The 20421-nt window shown below is 38.0% G+C and overlaps 1 protein-coding gene across 1 annotated transcript; it reads left to right on the top strand.

The window, feature by feature from the left end:
• Positions 1 to 9127: 9127 nt before the first annotated feature.
• Positions 9128 to 18557, top strand: LOC112200782 (kinesin-like protein KIN-12B). The gene is made up of 16 exons (XM_024341799.2): positions 9128 to 9661; positions 10549 to 10686; positions 10772 to 10855; positions 10951 to 11076; positions 11214 to 11273; positions 11393 to 11446; positions 11539 to 11631; positions 12772 to 12867; positions 13025 to 13170; positions 14186 to 14335; positions 14425 to 14554; positions 14642 to 15901; positions 16002 to 16100; positions 16189 to 16341; positions 16410 to 17207; positions 18070 to 18557. Exons 1-16 carry the CDS (start codon positions 9371 to 9373, stop codon positions 18382 to 18384), a joined length of 3993 nt encoding a protein of 1330 aa, XP_024197567.1. The 5' UTR covers positions 9128 to 9370; the 3' UTR covers positions 18385 to 18557.
• The last annotated feature ends 1864 nt before the right edge of the window (positions 18558 to 20421 follow it).

Here is a 20421-nt window from a genome sequence, read left to right as displayed (position 1 = left end):
ACTGAAACATGCCCCCCATATAAGAGCCTTCTGAGTCTCTAATAATAACTCCAACACCACCCATATGAGTTTGTTTTGAGAATGCACCATCAAAATTGACTTTGAGCCAACCTGCAGATGGAGGCTTCCACGTTGCTTTCCTAGACACTTGTTCTGGCCCTTTTTTGACCTAATGGAATTGAAAATCATGAAGCCATGCATTGGCTTGAAAGCAGACATCACCAACTGTAGAAAACTTCTCTCTCCAAGTCCTATTATTTCTCTCTTTCCAAACAGCCCACACTAGGAATAGAAGCTTATGGAAAGAAGGTTTAGATAAAGAAGCAACACAAACTTGCAACCAACCTTTAAAAGAAGAAAAATTGTCACAACACAATCGAGCAAATTAAAGTGATCAAGTCATCATTCTATTACAATCGAGCTGAGCAAACTAAATTGATCGAGTCATCAAACTATTACAATCGATCAAATTAGAAAATGGAAAACTCTAATCAAAATCATTCCTTGGTGCGGTAACAGCCAAATTGAACAATACAGTAATTGTTGCAGTCCGATCTTCTCAGGCTTCTTCATCAGAAGTGGGTGTGCGGTGGGTGAAGAAGTGCAAGCTGCTGGTCATTCTCCTGTGGTTGGAGCTCCACCTCCTGCCCATCTGGCTGATGCTACGCAGGTCCTCTGATTTTGGCTCTAACAAATTCAAAAGCCGTTCTGCCCTCTTTGAAGACGGAATTTACTATAGCACCTGCAGCGCCTCTTCCAAATACAAGCACCACTGCCACTAAAGCAAAAGACTTAGCCATGAGGAATGTTCCGTGTGAACTCGTGCTTACCGTGTGGCTCTGATGATGGTGCCGGTAGTAATCGACACACCACGACGGGGACTGAGGCTACCAACAAAACTCAGAAGCGCAACCATAGTGCCACCACCGCCAGTGATCACTGCAAGTAATGCCTTTTAAACACTTCTCACCCTTCCCGCACCTCCGATGGTAGCACCACCACCACCACCACCACCACCACCCGAAAACGATGAAAAATCCAAAACATGCAAGAAATCAAAATGTATTCAGATACCGTTTATACAGTGCAACCATAATACATACAAGTATTATCATTGGCATACTGTATTTAAACAAATATTCTATGATTGGGTACCAAGGGTACCAGAGCTTGGTGCTGCACTTTCCGAAATCGAGAATTCGTGGCTAAGAAGAAGATGAAGGAATTGCTATGACAGATGTGTCCTCCGATTGTTGCGGCGTCGCTCTAGTTGCCGGATTATTACAGCAGCAGTGGGGATGGAGGCGATAGCAGGTCGGTGACGCGTGAGACGGCATCGTTTTCTATACTTTAGGAATGAAGATATAAGGCGATAGTTGATTTATTCATCATGTGCGATTTATTAATGGATTTTTTTATGGGTAGGGTTTTTGTCCATTTACCCCATTTCTAAGGATTTTTTTCCTACTTACTCCATTAAGTTTTTTTAATTCCCCTTACCCAAAACACTCTAAGGAAGTCTTCCCTAATACCCCATTCAGTTTGTTTTTTTTTTTTTAAAGACTATTTTACCTTCACTCCTTTGTTACTTAAAAAGAGAGAGAAGCCATAGGAGACTTCATCGGAGCCCCGTCACCTGCCGCGAGAATTCGGTCAACTTTCGCAGGAATCTGGTCACCGATAGCCAGATTCCGGTCACCTGCCGCCACCCATCGGACTTCTCTGAAAACCTCACTGGAAGTCCCCGAAGAGGTCATCGGAGATTTCATAGGTCGCCAGAAAGGTTTATTGCCCCTAATAGATGTCTATTGCCTCTGTTGTCCCCCAATAGACATCTATTGCCCCTCAATAGAATTTTCGGTCATCGGAATGAGAACTAATCTTCCTAAAATTAGACATTCAAAAACTGTTTTTTTTTTCTTTCTTTCTGTCCCATTACTTAAAAAAAGAAAAGAAAAAGAAGTTGTGGGCACCCATGTCTTTCTTCGCTGGTGCACGTCTTCTTCATTGGTTGCAGACCTTGATTGTGAGAGTTTAGCGGCTGTATAATGGGAGGATGGAGAAGTCATGGACGTTGTACGACCGCCTAAATGCATGAGTCATGATCCAGAACTCGACGTAGGGCAGCCTTGCGACCTTGGATTTGTGGCCGAGAATGCTCCAATCAGAGTTCTTGACCGAGCATCGAAGCCGGACGAGCCTCTGGTTGGGCAACGCTCGACTCCGATAAGGGGTGAGAGAGAGAGAGAGAGTCTTGACGGAGCATCGAAGCTGGAAATGTCCGTCGAATCGAGTGAGGAGAAGCTCCGTGGGCGTTGAAGTCGCCTGTGATGATCCGGATATGATTTCGTTCGGTTTGAGACCCGAGTCGGAGAAGTACACAGTCCGTTACTGTTGCAGGAGCTAATAGGGACTGCGAGAGAGAGAAGAAGAAGTTATTTTGCAGAAAGATAGGGGGAGAGAGAGAGAGAGATCGATGTTGAGTGGCAATGTTGTAGTTTAATAATTAGGTTTAGGGCAAAATGGTTATTTGATGTCAAATTCTGTATGTGGGAACAAAAATCTGTTGCTGCTGTAAGTGAGATAATTTTTGCTTATTTTGGGGCTTTGGGTCAAGGACCCTTTTTTTGGATTAATTTCAGTTTACCCCCTTGAGGTTTGGGGGTGTCATCATTTCACCCCCTCTACTTTCAATTTTGAATTTTTACCCCCTAAACTTTTCAATTTCAATCAGTCTTGTCCAATTTTTACTGTTCCGTCCAAATTGGACGTTAAGTTTGACTTTTGAGGGCTAAAATGGTCATTTCAACATAAAAAATTAAAAAAAAATTAAAAATACTTTTTTTTTTCTTTCTGTTTTTTTTTTTTTTTTTTTTTTTGTCTTCAACCTATACACCACAAATTATAATAGGTTTATAAAAACAAAAAAATATTCTAGGTGGTTGAAAGCCGCTAACTGGTCTACGATATTTGTAATATATCTCCGATAAAGTGAAAAATTTTAGAATTTATCCCCAATAAAGTGAAGAAATATCTGTAAAAAATAATTTTACACTTTATCTGTAAATAAATATCTGTATATCCCCAATAAAATGAAGAAATATCTGTGTAAAATCATTTTTGGTCTGCGATATTTGGGATATATATCCAATATTTATCTGTAAATAAATATCTGTAAAAAATGATTTTACACAAATATTTCTTCACTTTATTGGGGATATATCCTAAAATTCTTCAATTTATTGGATATATATCACAAATATCGTAGACCAAAAATGATTTTACACAGATATTTCTTCACTTTATTGGGGATATACAGATATTTATTTACAGATAAAGTGTAAAATTATTTTTTACAAATATTTCTTCACTTTATTTGGGATATATCCTAAATTCTTCACTTTATCGGAGATATGTCACAAATATCGTAGACCAGCGAGCGGCTTTCAACTACCTAGAGTATTTTTTTGTTTTTATAAACCTATTATAACTTGTGGTGTATAGGTTGGAGACAAAATAAAAAAAAAAAAAAAAAAAATGAAGAAACAGAACCAAAAAAAAAAAAAAAACAGAAAAAAAAAAAAAAACGAAGAAACATAAAGAAAAAATAAAAAGCAGAAAAAAAAATAAAAAAACAGAATTTTTTTAATATTTTTTTATTTTTTATGTTGAAATGACCATTTTAACCCTCAAAAGTCAAACTTAACGTCCAATTTGGACGGAACAGTAAAAATTGGACACGGCTGATTGAAATTGAAAAGTTTAGGGGGTAAAAATTCAAAATTGAAAGTAGAGGGGGTGAAATTTCACCCCCAAACCTCAGGGGGGTAAATTGAAATTAATCTTTTTTTTTTTATTATGCAGTAGTTCTTTACCAAAGCAGTTAAATAGTTGAGCAATATCAACAAAGATTGAGTGTTTCTCGATCGAGAAACTGATGAATATATTTTTGGACTCGTGCATTTATCAACCCTTCACAAAATATCTCCCATGTTCTGAATAGAATCTACTATCCTTGTAAAGAGTGTAAAAATTTGTGGAGACAAACTGTGAAAGATGTGGATGACCATATGCATTGTGTAGGCAAGTGGAATGAATATGTAAACATTCATTGGACCTCACACTGTGAGCAATTACCCCTAATAAATGAGGAGGATACAACAGGTCCCTCCTCCCCACAACAAGTTATGCTAGACCATAACATGAGTAATATGCTGCAGGATGCATTTGAGTTTCATGATGATATGATAATGCTTCAATCTTCTTGAGAGCCAGTTGGAGATCAAGACTCTGGTCCAATCCCAGATGGCAAAAAATTCTATAAGCTACTTAATGATGGGATACTGATCTTTTTCCTGGAGCACAAATAAAGTAGCTTGAATTTTTATTGAGGTATAGGATTAAGTGTTTGCACTCAAATAGTGATCTATCTTTTTCTAAAACTCTAGATCTATTGAGAGTCACATTTTTAGCAAGTAAAAGTATCCCAAAGAGTTTCTACAAGACAAAAGAAAATGATCAAGGATCCAACAAAAAGATTCATGCATGTTCGAATGATTGTATGTTGTATTGGGAAGAAAGTGAAAATGATACTCAAATCAAAAGAAGCTAAGATTTTATGTTATTTTCATAAGGTCCTAAATTGCAACTTTTATATATGTCTCGCATACTGCAAATTTGATGTCTTGGCATCTAAAACTAAGGACTAAAGATGGGGTACTCCAACATCTTGTTGATTCTCCATCTTAGAAAAAGTTGGATGAAAAATATCCGAATTTTGGTAACGAATGCAATAATGTTCGTTTTGGGTTGGCTAGTGACGAATTTAGCTCTTTTGAAATAATGAGCTCTTCATATAATACATGGCTTGTTGTGATGTCTGTTTATGATATGCATGAAACAATGATACTTGTTGTTGTCATTGCTCATGGCAGGCCCAAAGGGACCCATAATAATATTGATGTGTATTTACAACCATTTGCGGAAGAGCTAAAGATCGATGCTGTGGAATAAAGGGATTGAGACATATAATTAATGCATTCAAGAAAGAGACATTTACCATGCGAGTTGCTGTGTTGTGGACTATTAATAATTTTCTTACATATGCCCTGTTATCTGATTATAGCAGAAAATGTTATAAAGCTTGTCCAGTGTGCTAAAGATATAAAGTTTGTTAGGCTGGTGAATTGTCAAAAAAAAAAAAAAAAAATTCATAGGACATCGTTGGTGGTTGAATGATGATCATCGCTATCGTGGATGGAATTTTTTTTTTAATGGTACTACTAAACGAATGCCTCACCCAAAGCCTATGACGCGGTCGAGATGTCTACGTGCAGCGCATGGTTCAATAATTCAATTTTGGAGTAGGAAAAAGCAAAAAAAAAAAATCCTCAAATACGTAAGCGAATATCTCAAGGACCACACGAGCAGGAGTTTGATAATTGGAAAAGGAGAAGTATATTTTTTGCACTGCCTTCTGAGAGTATCTTTTATTGCGCCATAATCTAGATGTCAGACATATCGAGAAGAATGTCATTGATAGTGTCATTGACACCTTACTTAGAGTAAAAGGAAAAAACAAGGACAGTAAAAATGCTCAAAACTACATAAACGTTCATTTTTCCATGACCATTTCTAGAGAAAATTATGGGTTTCTTAAGCTTATATATGATGTGAAAAGCATTTGAGCATAGGCTAATCATTTCTCATGGCGTGGACAAATAACTTTTTTCTGTTGTGTCATTGGATTTGGTCAGTAGATGATTTCTAAGCCAATAAGAGATGATGAGAGATTGTATATATTGCTTTCTTATACCGGAACTTCAGATTTTAAGTTTTGTCTTTAACTTTGAAGATGCTTGAATCGTTCTTATTTGAGCTTTTAGAGTTCTTGTGAGGATGTCACATGTGTACGTATGGGTTTTATGTGAAGCCTGCTTGACATGAGTGTGAGCATGAGCCTTCTTATAAGTTATAACCTACATGGTATGGGCATGAGTCATAATGATGATCTCTTGCGCTCATAACGTCTTTTACTATGCATTCGCATTTCTCTGGACATGCTGACTAAGAAATTTAGAATCAAATCAGTTTGAGTACTCCTGAACACATTTGGGCTCAAACTAATAGCTATCCACAATTTTGATTAAATATATAAATAAAGATGACTAATAGAATACTTAAGGGTATCCTTATTTTTTTAATTTTTAATTTTAAAAATACAACTAATGTTCTAAAAATCGCTAACTGCTAGTCGAGAAATGATCAAGGGCCTAGCACTGATGCTGAGAGGCCTAGGCAGTTTTTTTTTTTATCTTGTTTTTATAGTGCATATATATATATATATATATATATATAAAGTAATATAATTGACTAAAAATACTCAAAATATGGAGAAAAATATAAAGCATACAATGAAACAATGAGTATTTGAAAAGAGACGATTGGGGATTGAATAGAGAAAGAGATAAATGGAGATCAAATATAAAAAGAGATAAATTAGAAACCTTTAAAAAAAAAAAATTTTATCATCCCACACAAAACCTCCTGATTATTGTGCTAATTTGAGATTACTCGAGGCAGACTACCACCGTCTAGGGCAAGTCTTGGAACACTGAATACAACAACGAGTAGACAACTATGGGAGCTTGGCTGGAGACCTCTCACTTAACAATAAGACAGTATAAAGCGATGGGTGATACTCCTACAGTTTTATTTAATTTTTTTTTTTTAAACCTATCATTTAAAAGAAATAATTGTTTTACTCAAAAAAAAAAAAAATGATGCATGAACCCATTTTCAAAGCCATACCAAAAACATCGCTTTATAGGCGAGACGTATGCTTTTCGGATAGACAACCTCTCTTATCAGTGACTTGTGTGATTTTCACTTGTAAGTGTGCCCAAAATGTCTATTTAATTTTTTTTGGACAAAAATTAATCCACTAAACCGAAAAATTTCTTGAAATTATAAATTGGAGGGATAGTGGTAAAGTTGGCCCTCTGATGTCCCTTTTTTTTGGCGATCACCCATTAAAGCCAAGCGTTTGGCCCTATGACCATCACTGCTTCTCGCCAAATCGAATTCGACTCAACTAGCATGGTGAGCTCGGTGTCTTGGTCTCTACTCCCGATGGCAAGATTTTTGAGATTTGATGTTTGTGGCCCAAACAGGAACGACTAAAGGCGTAGAGGTGGCATGATTTGTTGATGGAGAGAGTGAGAGATATATTGATCACTAAGGCAGCATATCATAAAGCAGTGGTGTTGCAGCCATGGCCGTGGATTTTGATATCGATTCGGTTTGTAGTGACTGAAGGTCGCGTAAGGCAGGGGCAAACCGTGTTGGGCTCAAAGTCATTATTTCTCCACCTCTTTATTGCAGCTGTTTTGTTGAGGTATGACAAGGTCTTCTAGTAGGGAAGGAGGCGGCTATTTGTGTGATCGGGCTAAGTCTTGTGTTGTTGTGTGAGGAGCCCAAATTAGTGTAGAGGCCCAAAGTAAATTGGGCACTCGCAGTAAATTGAGAGCCAATAACAAACTGGGGTGCTTTTGGGTTTTCAACTCAATTTGGTTTGTTGACCCAATCTCGTATTTCAGACTAGGCCTGGGCGTCAGGACCCGAAGGACTGAGAACCCGACCTGGACCGACCCAAAATTCCCGAATCAGTTCGGTTTTAATAAGAAATATTTCGGTTCGGTGCAAAGCCAGACCCGATCACAAACTCTCGGTTCAGTCTCGGTCTTAGGATTTCCCGCGTTCGGTCCACCGAACTGACCCGATTTTTAAGTTACATGAGACATGATATGCTACATGTCAGTACCTTATTATATAATATATTAAAGAATGGGCTTATTTCCCACTAGGCTTATTATAGTATTGGCTTAAAGAAGAGGCTTCATTTCACGATCAAACCATCTCAGATTCTCAGGTTCTTAGCCTCTCTCTCTAAACCATTTCAGGCCCTAGTTCTTCTCCAAATCCCAGATTATTCAATTTGAAAACCTAAAACTCAGTTCATTTCATCCTAAATTTAATGGCATCAACACAAATTTCTTCCCAAAGATCAAGTTCTATATCCATTCATTCCAATTCGAGGATGAGACCCAATATGAGGAAGACAAAGAGGATGAAGAAGATGAAGTCATCATGAACCCACTGAAAAACCCACCACATTTGACGCGCTTGGCGCCGTTGCGAGCTATTGATGATGATGAGTGTTTGGGCTTGCTTTCTCTTTAAGACTCGACCTTTCTGAGATTGCAATTGCCGAAACCAGTCGAAAGTCGTCGGAGAAGCTCCGACTGTTGTAGTTGACGGATCTGGATCTGGAGACCTTTCGCTCGAACGAAGAAGCTGAAGCAGTGGCTTGGCTGTTGGGACTGCTGTTGCCTCCAACCTCACCCACCGCAGTTTCGGACCGAAAAGCCGACACTAAACATAACGGGTCGGGCTTCTGTCGGTTCTCACATCTTAAATATACCGAATCGACCCGAACCAATTACTTCGGGCTCGGTCTCAGTTCTGGCAAAATCCGGGCTCGGCTCGACCAGAGCCCAGGCCTATTTCGGACCCTTGAGGAGTGATCCAAGACATTTTGCTTTTGTTTGGAGGCGGTTATGCTAGCAAACTACGGGCTAGTGTTAAAATCAAGAAGACCGATGTGTTGCTGTTGAAGATGTTTTAAGTTTTCTTGATAAAGCTTACATACTATGCCGTGTTTTTACACTGAATTGATGGGCTTTCTGGAGTACCACACAATTGAGTGCATTGACGAAAAAGATCTCATTTAATTTTGATTTTGTGTGAAAATACTAATCCTAATAATGTGGGCTTTCTGAAATAAGTAAGCTTGAATGTAATAGTGGATGATACTAGGCTTTCCTATGATGCGTGACTGATTTTAAACATATAATTTCATTGTAACTATTGTTCTAACTTTCATGATAATTTCTATTTTCACTCAAAAAATTTAAAAAAATAATTTTTTGAAAAGAAAATAAATAAAAAAAATGAATGGAAACTAGAATTGAATCCGAAGCGGTCACATCCGCATATCCAGATCCAACAGGCCCGGGCAGAGATCCAACACAAGCTTAATTTTTCAAATTTTTCGTCGTCGAGGGAAGAGAATCAATCAAAATAAATCAATAGAAAAAAGACCCTACACATGTGCTTTTCCCCCAAATCGCCCAAATTCAAATTCCTCCTCATCTGTCACTCGCTCTCCTCCTCCAACGGCTACATCTCTCTCTCTCTTCCTTCTCCCCCTTCTCTCTCGCTCCCTTGTCCTTCCAAACCCTACTCTCTCTCTCTCCCCCTCACTTTCTCTCTCTAAAACCCGCTCCCTCCCTCTCTAGAATTGACCAACATGAAGTCTATGCAGCCGCGCCACAACTTCTTACGGGAGACGACGGAGCCTCCCCAGTCGCCAAACCCTAGCTCCGGCAAGCCTAGGGTCCCGCGGAAGCATAAAGCCTCGAAGGAGAACGCGCCTCCGTCTTCAGATCTCAACTATACGGCCTTCGATTCGAAGCCTTCGCCCGCGGCCAAGTTGAAGAGTCCGCTGCCGCCGCGGCCGCCGCCGTCAAATCCTCTCAAACGGAAGCTCGAGATGCTCCCTGAGAACTCCGTCCATGGAGCCTCTGATTCTGGCGTCCAGGTACTGCGACCGCTTCCGCTTTTCTTTAATCCTGAGATTGCTAATTTGGGAAATCGGTTTGTTTTGTGTGAAATCTTGTGGTTTTTGCTTGTGATTTGGACTTTTGTTGATGTTGATTTGGTGTTATTGATCCTGTAAATTGATTCTGCTTGCACATCAGTTTCTTGATTCTTGACTTGCTTTTGTTTGGCTGCTGTGAAGGATCAAATAGAAAGAAATAAAGAAAATCAGTGTTTTTATTTCAATTAAGGAGTTTTTCATCTATATTAACCAGGTTTGTTACTAGTTCACCAATTAGCTGTATCGTTTGCTAATTTGTTCAATTGAGGAAGTATGTTCTCTTCTGAGAATCTTGTGGTTTGTGCTGAAATTTTTGATTGGGTATCATTTTCCCGTGGATTTTGTTGCCTGCAGCTTTTGATCCTGGACTTGCTTTTGTTTTGCTGCTGATAAGTAACTAAAAAAAAATGTTTTTCCCTCTACTATCTTTTCTTGTTTTGAAAGACTTGTTACTTCCATCTTTTAACTCGCTAAATTTAGGAATTCCTTTTGTCTTATGAAAACTCTTCTATTTTTCTTTTTCGAAAGCAAACTGTTGTAATTGTGATTTGATATTGCTTTCACCTCTACTTTTGTATTGTCTAGTTTTCACTCCCATTGAGCTTGTGATTGTTGACTCGCTACATGTCTGTCTCGCTGCTGTGGAAGGTTAAAATATGAGAATTAAGAATGACAGAAGGAATTAAAGAAATGATGTATTTACCACAACTAAGGAGCCCATTACATTTTTCTTTACCATCCTTCTTCTATTGTGATGGTTGTTTCATATCTTTAGCTGTATCAAAATCTTTGTCTTTTACTATTGTTTATTTTCTTAAAATTGATAGGTAATCGTGAGAATGCGGCCGCCACGAAAGGACAGGGATGAAGGAGAGATGATGGTGCAGAAAACTGCTGGTGATTCTTTGTCGATAAATGGACAAACCTTCACATTTGACTCGGTGGCCGACACAGATGCATCACAGGCATGACCGACCTCCTTCAATATTGTATTCTTGAACAGCTGATTTTAGATTAAATGCTTATCTTTTCTTCTGTGTATCATTGCAGCTGGATATTTTCCAGCTTGTAGGAGTACCACTGGTTGAAAATTGTATGGCTGGGTTCAACAGTTCTGTGTTTGCATACGGACAGGTATTCTTCCACTCGTCCTTTTTCTTGTATGCCTATGTTATGTTACTATGTCGTGCTATATCATGTTCTATATGTCTGATAATTGATTTTATTAGACTGGAAGTGGAAAGACATACACTATGTGGGGTCCTGCAAATGCGTTGTTGGATGAAAATTTATCAAGTGATCAACAAGGCTTAACTCCCCGTGTTCTCGAGCGTCTTTTTGCTCGCATAAATGAGGTGAATTTTAATTTCATTTGTTAGTATTGCACAATTTAATGTCATGCAGACAAACAAATGAAGTATTATTGTTTGTGAGTTAATAGTTTTATTTCCATATGTTAGTGTTCACTCTATTTTGCTATTCATCTTTACAGGAGCAAATCAAGCATGCTGACAAACAACTCAAGTATCAGTGCCAATGTTCTTTTCTAGAGGTAGATTCTAAATGCTGACAAACTCATTTAGATATTGTTAGTATCTATCCATTTCTTTTATAAATTGGTCTATTAATTTCAATTTCAATTGATTGTTTATCAATTTTTTTTTCCCGCAGATTTACAACGAACAAATCACAGATCTGTTGGATCCAAATCCAAAAAGTCTTCAGGTAAATAGAACATATTGCTTTTGTCGCTACCAATCTGGTGTACCATGTATTATTTGGTATGCTTAGGTCTTCTATCATTATTTCTTTTGCAGATAAGAGAAGATGTTAAATCAGGTGTCTATGTGGAAAATCTCACAGAGGAATGTGTACGCACAATCAAAGATGTGACTCAGCTTTTGATAAAGGTTTGCTTATTTTTTTCTTGTTGTACCTTAAGCAGTGTATTGGTACATATTCTATTAAAAGGAGACATTTCAGATTATTTCTCAGCAAATCTCACCCTTTTGTTGAATATGAATGGTTTGCTGTTTCAGCAACCACTCTTTCAAAACGTGGAAGTTTAATTCTATTTGTATTTTTTATTTGAGAATTATGCATCCTTATTATTACTGCAGTGAGGTTGTATTGTTGACAGTTTCTTCAACTATGTGGAATGTATTCAAGATTTCAAGGTCTTGACCATATATATATATATATGTATGAACTTTTTTGATGATATAATATATCAGTTGTTTTAATTCCAGTAGTCATTTTCTTTTAATGAATGATATACTTACAATGCATGCAAGTAAAAAACAATGAATAGATTCTTAAGATTGACCGAAGATTGAACAATGACCTAAAATATGTTTAATTGATGATATGATATATCTATTGTTTTAATTCCAGTGATCATTGTGTTAATTCCAGTGCTCGTTTCCTTTGATGATATGATATACTTACAGTGCACAAAAGTAAAAAACAAAAAGTAGATTCTTAAGATTGAAGAGTGCGATTGTTTTTCTATAAATATAGCCTTGATTGTGACTCCAGTACTTTTAACTCCATTTAACTTTTTATTAGAAGTGGAAAACTACAAAATGGTTTTAAAAGGAACCAAACTCTTTTTACTTTTGTTTCATAAAACTCTTGGGATGGTAAAAATACTAGTTCTGTTATCTCCCATGTCTCAAGACTTTTACCAAGCACATAATGTAAAAATACATGAGTTTCATGAACCAACTATTGGGAACTGTTGAAATGGAAAGGATTTGTTTATCTTCAGAACTACACTAGGGAAAGGTTCTTAGCAAAGAGCAAGCTTCTGAGGACATAGATGTTAGTATAGAATAAGAGATATAGGAACAAGAATTACCAATCATTATTGATTGTGCATCTAACACCCAAGATATTCCCAGTATTAAGGCATTGAATTTACATAATTTTATGGAAGCATTTGTCATGGGGAATGGGAATTCCTTTTTGCCACTGTTTAAAACTAATAACATTTTTTAAACTGAAAAGTCAGAACACTGGGTAACAGTCTAACATGTACATTGTTGCAGGGGTTGTCAAACAGGAGGACTGGTTCAACTAGTATCAATGCGGACAGTTCTCGCTCACATACTGTTTTTACCTGTGTTGTTGAATCTCGATACAAGGTAATAGTTTGACTTGAGAACCGTTGCATTGAACCCAGTGAACTTGTTCATAATAATTTTACTTTACAAAAAAACTATGCTCAATGATATTTTACATTTCTATCTTGTTTGCACACTCATATCATAGAGTGATTAAAGTAAACTGTCACTTTTGTAGAGTGTGGCAGATGGTACAAGCGGCTTTAAAAGGAGTAGAATAAATCTTGTTGATCTAGCTGGATCAGAGCGCCAAAAGTTAACTGGTGCAGCTGGGGAGCGCTTGAAGGAAGCGGGCAATATCAATCGATCACTCTCACAACTTGGGTATGGTTTATCTATTTGCTGTCATATATGGTCCTCGATTAAAATTATTTTCAAGCTGGTGCATTTTTTTCTTCATGCTATTTAGCTTTATCTAATTGCGTGATTGGAATCCACTTGTTACTTAACTGATAACAGTGACTTATGGGACAGCAGTATCAGTTACTATGACCAAATGGCTAAATTGACAATTGAGTATGACCATGATCAAACCAAATTTGGAGCTGACAGGGCTGAGAATATGAGCCTAAGCTAGACATTTAGTTGAGTTTGAGCTGAAGTCAAGCTACACTTAGTGTGCCATGCTCTAATTCATGCTCCAGTTTGAGTTTAATATTCAATATTTATTGAAATTATAATTATAACTTGAAATTATTATTATTATTAAATTAGAAAATAGTCACTCAGTAAAACAAGGTTCTTCATGAGTTCTGTTAGCGATCTATCTCATGAGCTGTTGGTGAGCCTGTCAAGCTAAGCTAGCTCTTGATCAAGCTTGGTTTGTTTCTTCTTTTAATTTAACAAGCGTATATAAAATAATATTTTAAGTTTGTAGGTCATGGCCCATTATAGTGCTTTTAGGAAACTAAGGAGGTAGGTCATTCCCTGTGCAGTTAGAATGGCAATGGTCCTGGTAACTATTATTAATTTTCTTATAGCAACACCAGTGACACTTTTTTCTGCTTTCAACTTGAAATTCAACCTGATCCCGTGATTGCCACATGCAGATAGGAGAAGGTAAAAGTGATCCCAAGTGAGAAAAAGTTTAGCAAGATAAAATGAAAATTTCATGTGTAGTACAGAGTTCTATTGTACCAGGCAATACCAGAAAAGGAATGTATTAATGGTTGTCTTGCATATGATTTTTTTTGTAAATCTACTGGTTGAGTCTTTCTTTCTCTCTCTCTCTCTCTCTCTCTATATATATATATATATATATATCTGTGTTTAATGTTTTTGTTATGCTAGTTTGAATCCTCTAGCCATGTATTAATTGCAGCTAATAATCTGAGTGCAGGAATTTGATAAACATCCTTGCTGAAATTTCTCAGACAGGAAAGCAAAGGCATATCCCCTATAGAGATTCCAGGTTGACATTCTTACTTCAGGAGTCTCTTGGGGGGAATGCAAAGTTAGCAATGGTTTGTGCTGTTTCTCCAACACAGAGGTAATTCTGCAAATCCTTCCTCAAAGTAGCGCTTAACATTTCCTTGTAACCTTTTTGTCAAGGGAAACTTATATAATTCTACATTACAGCTGTAAGAGTGAGACTTTCAGTACATTGAGATTTGCTCAGCGTGCCAAGGCTATCAAGAATAAGGCAGTTGTTAATGAAGTAATGCAGGATGATGTGAATCACTTGCGTGAAGTGATACGACAATTAAGGGTATATTCTCTTTCATTATACTCTGTTACATTGTGCTGCATTAATCTCCAATCAACATGTGGATATGACCTCTGAGCATTTAAACAGGATGAACTACAGCGAATCAAAGCAAATGGGAAGAATGCAGTTGATGCAACGGGAGGTCATTCGGCGGCGTGGTTTCGTCAAAGCTTGAATATACTAAAGGCTAGTCTTAACCGTCCAATGATGTCATCTCATATTGATGATGACGGTGATGAGGAGATGGAAATTGATGAGGAAGCTGTTGAGAGGCTATGTGATGAAGTGGCTAACCAATCAGTTGGCTGTTATGCAAGAAACCTATCTAATGTGACCAATGTAGATACAAGTAAATCTCATTCCGAACTTATGGGTGTTCAAATTGGAAGCTCTGATGTTCCTCAGACCCGCACATCTGGAAGTGGTTTTGTCACAGAACAAGGTTCAGATGATACAGATGTTAAGATGGAAGAAGAAATATCTGATGTTCCTCAGAAGCACACATTTGGAAGTGCTTGTATCACAGAACAAGGTCCTGATGATACAAATGTCAAAATGGAAGAAGCAATTTCTGAACAAGAAGAGTCCATGATTGTTGATTCTGTTGCTGACACCCCAGATATTACAAGTTCCTCCATCTGCAATTTGCTAACTGAAGAGTCAGCCAGTAAAAAAGTACACGATGACTCCTCGTGTGAAGCATCTGAACAGGCTAGTGTAGTATCTGAATACCTTTCAGTTGCAGATGAGCCCAATAAATCACAAAATGTTTCAGTAAATTGTGTTTCTCCGAGCCTCATGATAGTTCCATGTGATGTAACCCCAATCCTAAAATCCCCTACTCCCAGTGTTTCACCTAGGGTGAACACCAGCAGGAAAAGTTTGAGGACCTCATCAATGATGACAGCTTCTCAGAAGGATCTTTTTGATGGCAGTCAATTAAGCCCAAAGGCTGTGGAGAAACCTGAAAAAATACGCTCCTCTATTGATCCATCAACTCAGACATGTAAGAATTTTTCAGCACCAGCTGAACAGTTGGCAGCAAGCATTCGCCATGGCCTTGAAATTATTGGTAGTCAGCGCCATAGTTCAGCTTTGAGGAGATCAGCATTCAGGTTTTCACTGAAACCTTCAGAGTCGAGGCAGATTTTGCCAGTTCCCAAAGTTGATGCTGGTGTGCAAACTGTTGATGAGTTACCACAAGAAGATTCAGTGGACTATATTTGTAATAATTGCAAGAACAGAATGGAGCTAGAGGGTAAAGAGGCTAATGAACTTTCTAAAATGGAATTAGTACCTGTGGATGCATCAGAGCCTGCTGACAAATCCAGGATGCAGGTTCCAAAAGTAAGTTTGAGGGAGAGTTTCTGGACTTTAAAATTATTGCTTCTGTCGTATTATGTTCATTCGTAAGAGTTTCTTGACTTATGCCCCCTTTTACACACAGGCTGTAGAAAAGGTGTTAGCCGGAGCCATCCGCAGAGAAATGGCATTAGAAGACATATGTGCCAAGAAAACTTCTGAGATAATGCAGCTTAACCGTTTGGTAGGTTGCTTCAAGTTTCTTTAACTGCCTTAAACATCTACTGTTTTCATCTATCGTTGGTCTGACATTCTTCAGTTGTCATTTACAGGTGCAGCAGTACAAGCATGAGAGGGAATGCAATGCTATTATATCCCAGACAAGGGAGGATAAGATTCTTCGCCTTGAGAGCCTTATGGATGGTGTTTTACCCACTGAGGAGTTCATGGAGGAAGAACTAGTGTCCCTCACACATGATTACAAGGTATAAATTTGTTTTTGAAATTTACTTTTGTGGTCCTTATGCATATATAGCTTACTAGGTGTGTACAGCTTTTCAAGGAGAAATACGAGAATCATCCAGAGCTTTTGAGGACAAAGATCGAGTTAAAAAGAGTTCAAGATGAGCTGGAAAATTTACGTAACTTTAATGATATGGGTGAAAGAGAGGTGTTGTTGGAAGAGATTCAAGATTTAAGAAGCCAGCTACAGTATTATGTGGACTCCTCATCCACATCATCCCGCACACGAAACTCTGTGCTGCAGTTGACCTATTCCTGTGAGCCAAAGTTGGCCCCTCTTAGTACAATTCAAGAGTCAAATGAGGAAAGCGTTGAGCAGAAATTTGAACAGGAGAGGAAACAGTGGACTGAGGTTGAGAGTACGTGGATTTCTCTTTCTGAGGAATTAAGAACTGAACTTGAGGCTAGCAGATCACTGGTTGAAAAGACAAAGCAGGAATTAGAAACAGAGAAGAAATGTGCCGAAGAGCTCAAGGAAGCAATGCAACGGGCAATGGAGGGGCAGTCGCGAATGTTGGAACAGTATGCAGATTTGGAAGAGAAACATATGGAACTTCTTATAAGGCATAGGAAGATCCGGGATGGAGTGGAAGATGTAAAGAAAGCAGCTGCTAAGGCTGGAGTTAGGGGTGCTGAGTCCAAGTTTATAAATTCTCTCGCTGCAGAAATTACAACACTGAGATTAGAAAGAGAAAGAGAAAGGAGATATCTGAGGGATGAAAATAAGGGGCTTCAGGCTCAATTACAGGATACTGCTGAAGCTGTACAGGCTGCGGGTGAATTGCTGATACGACTCAAAGAAGCAGATGAGGCTGTTGCTATTGCTCAGGTGCGTTGAGAATAAGTCTTGTTTTGATGGGACTTTATTTAGTTGTGATTCTTTCTTGTAGTGTTCTGGTAACTTTCTTTTGTCTTTTTAAATCTTTGTTCTCAAGTCATTTAAATTCTTTGTGTTTGTCCACCATATGTTTTTTGATGACAAAATCCTGCGAAGCAGCAATGTACTGTTCTTTACATTGCTAATTCTTTTTGTTGTCCTCTTTTATAGCATCCTGCTCATCAACTCCCTTTTCATTCTTTTGTGCAAAGAACCTTTTCGACAAAACTCAGTGATAAATCTACAGAACCAACTAGAGATGCTTTTTCGTAAGCTGCAGCCAACCTCACGACCATTTTATTGTTCGATCTGCACAAAACAACTTTTATATTTTGTCACAGATTTTATATGTTTTAAGCTGTGACACTTTTAGTACCCACAATAGGAGGGCTAACCTAAATGGTATGGAAACTGTTTCCAAAGGATGGCCTGTGAACATGTTGGGCTCATATACTTTTGTTCATCTTTTGGCCTGTGTGACATTTTTTGGCCATTTTGAAGGGAAGTTGGTCTAGCCCATTCGATCTTTTGTTCATTTTTACAAATTTCTGTCATGTTGAACATAGGATTGATTTGATTGTTAAACTCTTACTATCTGCTCCTTTGTATCCATCTATACTTATTTTCATACGAACATAGGATTGATTTGATAGTTAAACTGTTACTATGCTCCTTTGTATCCATCTATACTTATTTCATATGAACATAGGATTTATTTGATAGTTAAACTCTTACCATCTGCTCCTTTGTATCTCTCTATACTATTTTCATATGAACATAGGATTGATTTGATAATTAAACTCTATATCTACAGAGACAAGCTACAGAGGCCCAGCAAGAAACAAACAAGGCTTACATCAAGATTGAAAAATTGAAGAAAAAACATGAAAAGGAGATGAGCAGTCTTAATGAGCTCCTTGCTCAGTCTCAGTTACCCAAAGAAGCAATCCGACCGGCTTATGATGAAGATTCTCATATCGCAAAATATGACGCAGGTGAACCCCATAGTTTGAGTGATCAGCGGTGGAAAGAGGAATTCGAGCCATTCTACAATGGGGAAGATGGCGAGTTACGAAAACTTGCTGAACCCTCATCATGGTTCTCTGGTTACGACCGATGCAACATATAGGAAGTAGATTGCTTGGTTGATGATTATCAGGTCATCTGAATACATAGTGTATGTGTTAAATTGTATTTAGAATCAGAGTTTTCGATAAGAAAGTGAATGATTTGTTGTATTCTTTTATTCCTGGAAACGTTAGGCGATGCGAATGCATACGTGTGACGCAAACAAACTCGAAATATATGTGCTCTGTGGAATCTGTTATTCCTATCCGTTGTATGCATAATAATAACTGTCATATTCTTACTGATGAAAGTTGAGGAAGACCATGTTGTTACGTAGCATAGAAATGGGTCTCTCTGAAGGTATGGATATGCTGGATACGGTGGGACCTAGTCGCGGAGACAGTGTACCCGGTACATGAATACAAACAAGTTATATTGTATAATGTATGTGAACAGAATTCAAAATTTATGGTGTGGAAGAATTGGATCATTAATATTGTTTGGTGGGTGTGTGGTGTGTGCCAAGAGGATAGGGGGCAATCTTCAAGTAGATTTAAGATTGAAGAGGACTAATGTGGGAGGGGTAGGCGTAATGTGGGAGAGTCTACTACCATGTCCTGGAGACCACAAGAGAACAAGCATTCAAGTCTGTTGCCATGTCTTTCTCTGACATGAATTTGTATCACCCTACCGGTGGACCATTACAATTCCAGTTTCAAGGCTGTTCATGGAGGCTTAGGGATACAAAGGAGAACATGTAGGCCTTCAACCCCAACCATTCCTCACTCAACTCCAAATCCCAAAGTATATCTTCGTGTTGTTTCCTTCTTTTAATTATTTTGGTAGATATGTTTTTGGTTTGATCGAAAAGGATTTATTTATTTTTGTTGTTGTTGTTGGTTGAGAACTGAAAGCCATCACCGCATTTTGATATATAGTAACCAACAAAAAGCCATTCCAATGTAACAAGGCAAATGGGTATGAACGTCGCATCAAAAGTAATTCTAATCGGTAAAATGATCATATGTTTGGGATAATGGAAAAGAAGGTGGGTTATGAAAAATGGGGAATTCTTATGCCACTTCAAAGAGCCGGAGGGTAGGTAGAGAGTCATCTCTAAGGGACCGTGGTCGACGATGTTCCTTGTTGATTATGTTCCACTTCCTCCCGATTTGGGTCCAGATCCATGGAATCCCACCGGTACTCACCACCTTGCGAATTGCGATGGGCTCATTATATAGGCTCTTCCGTGGGCGACCTCTTGCATGCATGTCGACTGGAGAGGAACGAGGTTCTCATCGTCAAGGATACCGATGCCTTTGTGCATGTACCAATTTTCTGATTTGTTTTTTGGTGAAATAAATTTTAAGTATTTTAATATGAAAGGCCTTTGTGGTATCTGTAGGTGTCTTTGGCATGCAGTTAAGGGCATGACTACCTCGCCTTTTGGACAACGAAGCCACCGCGCCGCCTTCACTTCGATTGGGTTTATTCCATGGACAACCATCACCGGATATTAGGGACCTTTAACCCGTCGATGCGGCCACGAGGGCTTGCCGCCCGAGGGTTCGCTAGTTTTTTTCTTTTGGCTCTCTAGAGTTCACTTTGTTTATGTAAAGTGATTTTTGAGTTTAGTTAGCTAAAATTTAACTAAAAATTGACTAGTATTACTAAAAATACTCTAATGTCACTAAACTAAATTCTACATTTTCTTTGAAATAATGTATATTGGTTAATTTATTTTACAAAAAAAAAAATCATTTATAATTCATTAATTCTAACGATCCGTAGAGGGAAAAATCAATCTCTCTCCATGCATGTCTTGAAATCAACGTTCTGTCGTGGCCCACAGATGGGAAACAACTCAAACAAGTGTGGTTTGGTGTAAAATCCAAGTCCAAGTCCTGCATAATTTGCTCCTGTGATTTGAAATTTTTGTTTGTTATGATCTACTGCTAGGCTGGAATTGCATTCCCCTGTCCATTCAATTAATTACTTTTGAATTTTGAAAAAGAGAAAGTTCATGGAGCTAACATAAACTAATTCCTTGACTTCTAAGCAACCATTTCTTGAATTGAATCATTATAGATTAAGCGCC

Source organism: Rosa chinensis, chromosome 4 (genome assembly GCF_002994745.2).
Source record: "Rosa chinensis cultivar Old Blush chromosome 4, RchiOBHm-V2, whole genome shotgun sequence".
Lineage (NCBI taxonomy): Eukaryota > Viridiplantae > Streptophyta > Magnoliopsida > Rosales > Rosaceae > Rosa > Rosa chinensis.
The sequence above is the reverse complement of the archived record's forward strand: the minus strand, read 5'-3'. Positions and strand labels throughout refer to the sequence as shown.

Excerpts from the sequence above, each read along its gene's own strand:
- LOC112200782 (XM_024341799.2), top strand. The coding sequence starts at position 9,371 with ATGAAGTCTATGCAGCCGCGCCACAACTTCTTACGGGAGACGACGGAG. Across the intron at positions 16,101-16,188 it reads TAATGCAGCTTAACCGTTTG|GTGCAGCAGTACAAGCATGA; the intron begins GTAGGTTGCTTC and ends TGTCATTTACAG. Across the intron at positions 17,208-18,069 it reads AGGCTGTTGCTATTGCTCAG|AGACAAGCTACAGAGGCCCA; the intron begins GTGCGTTGAGAA and ends CTATATCTACAG.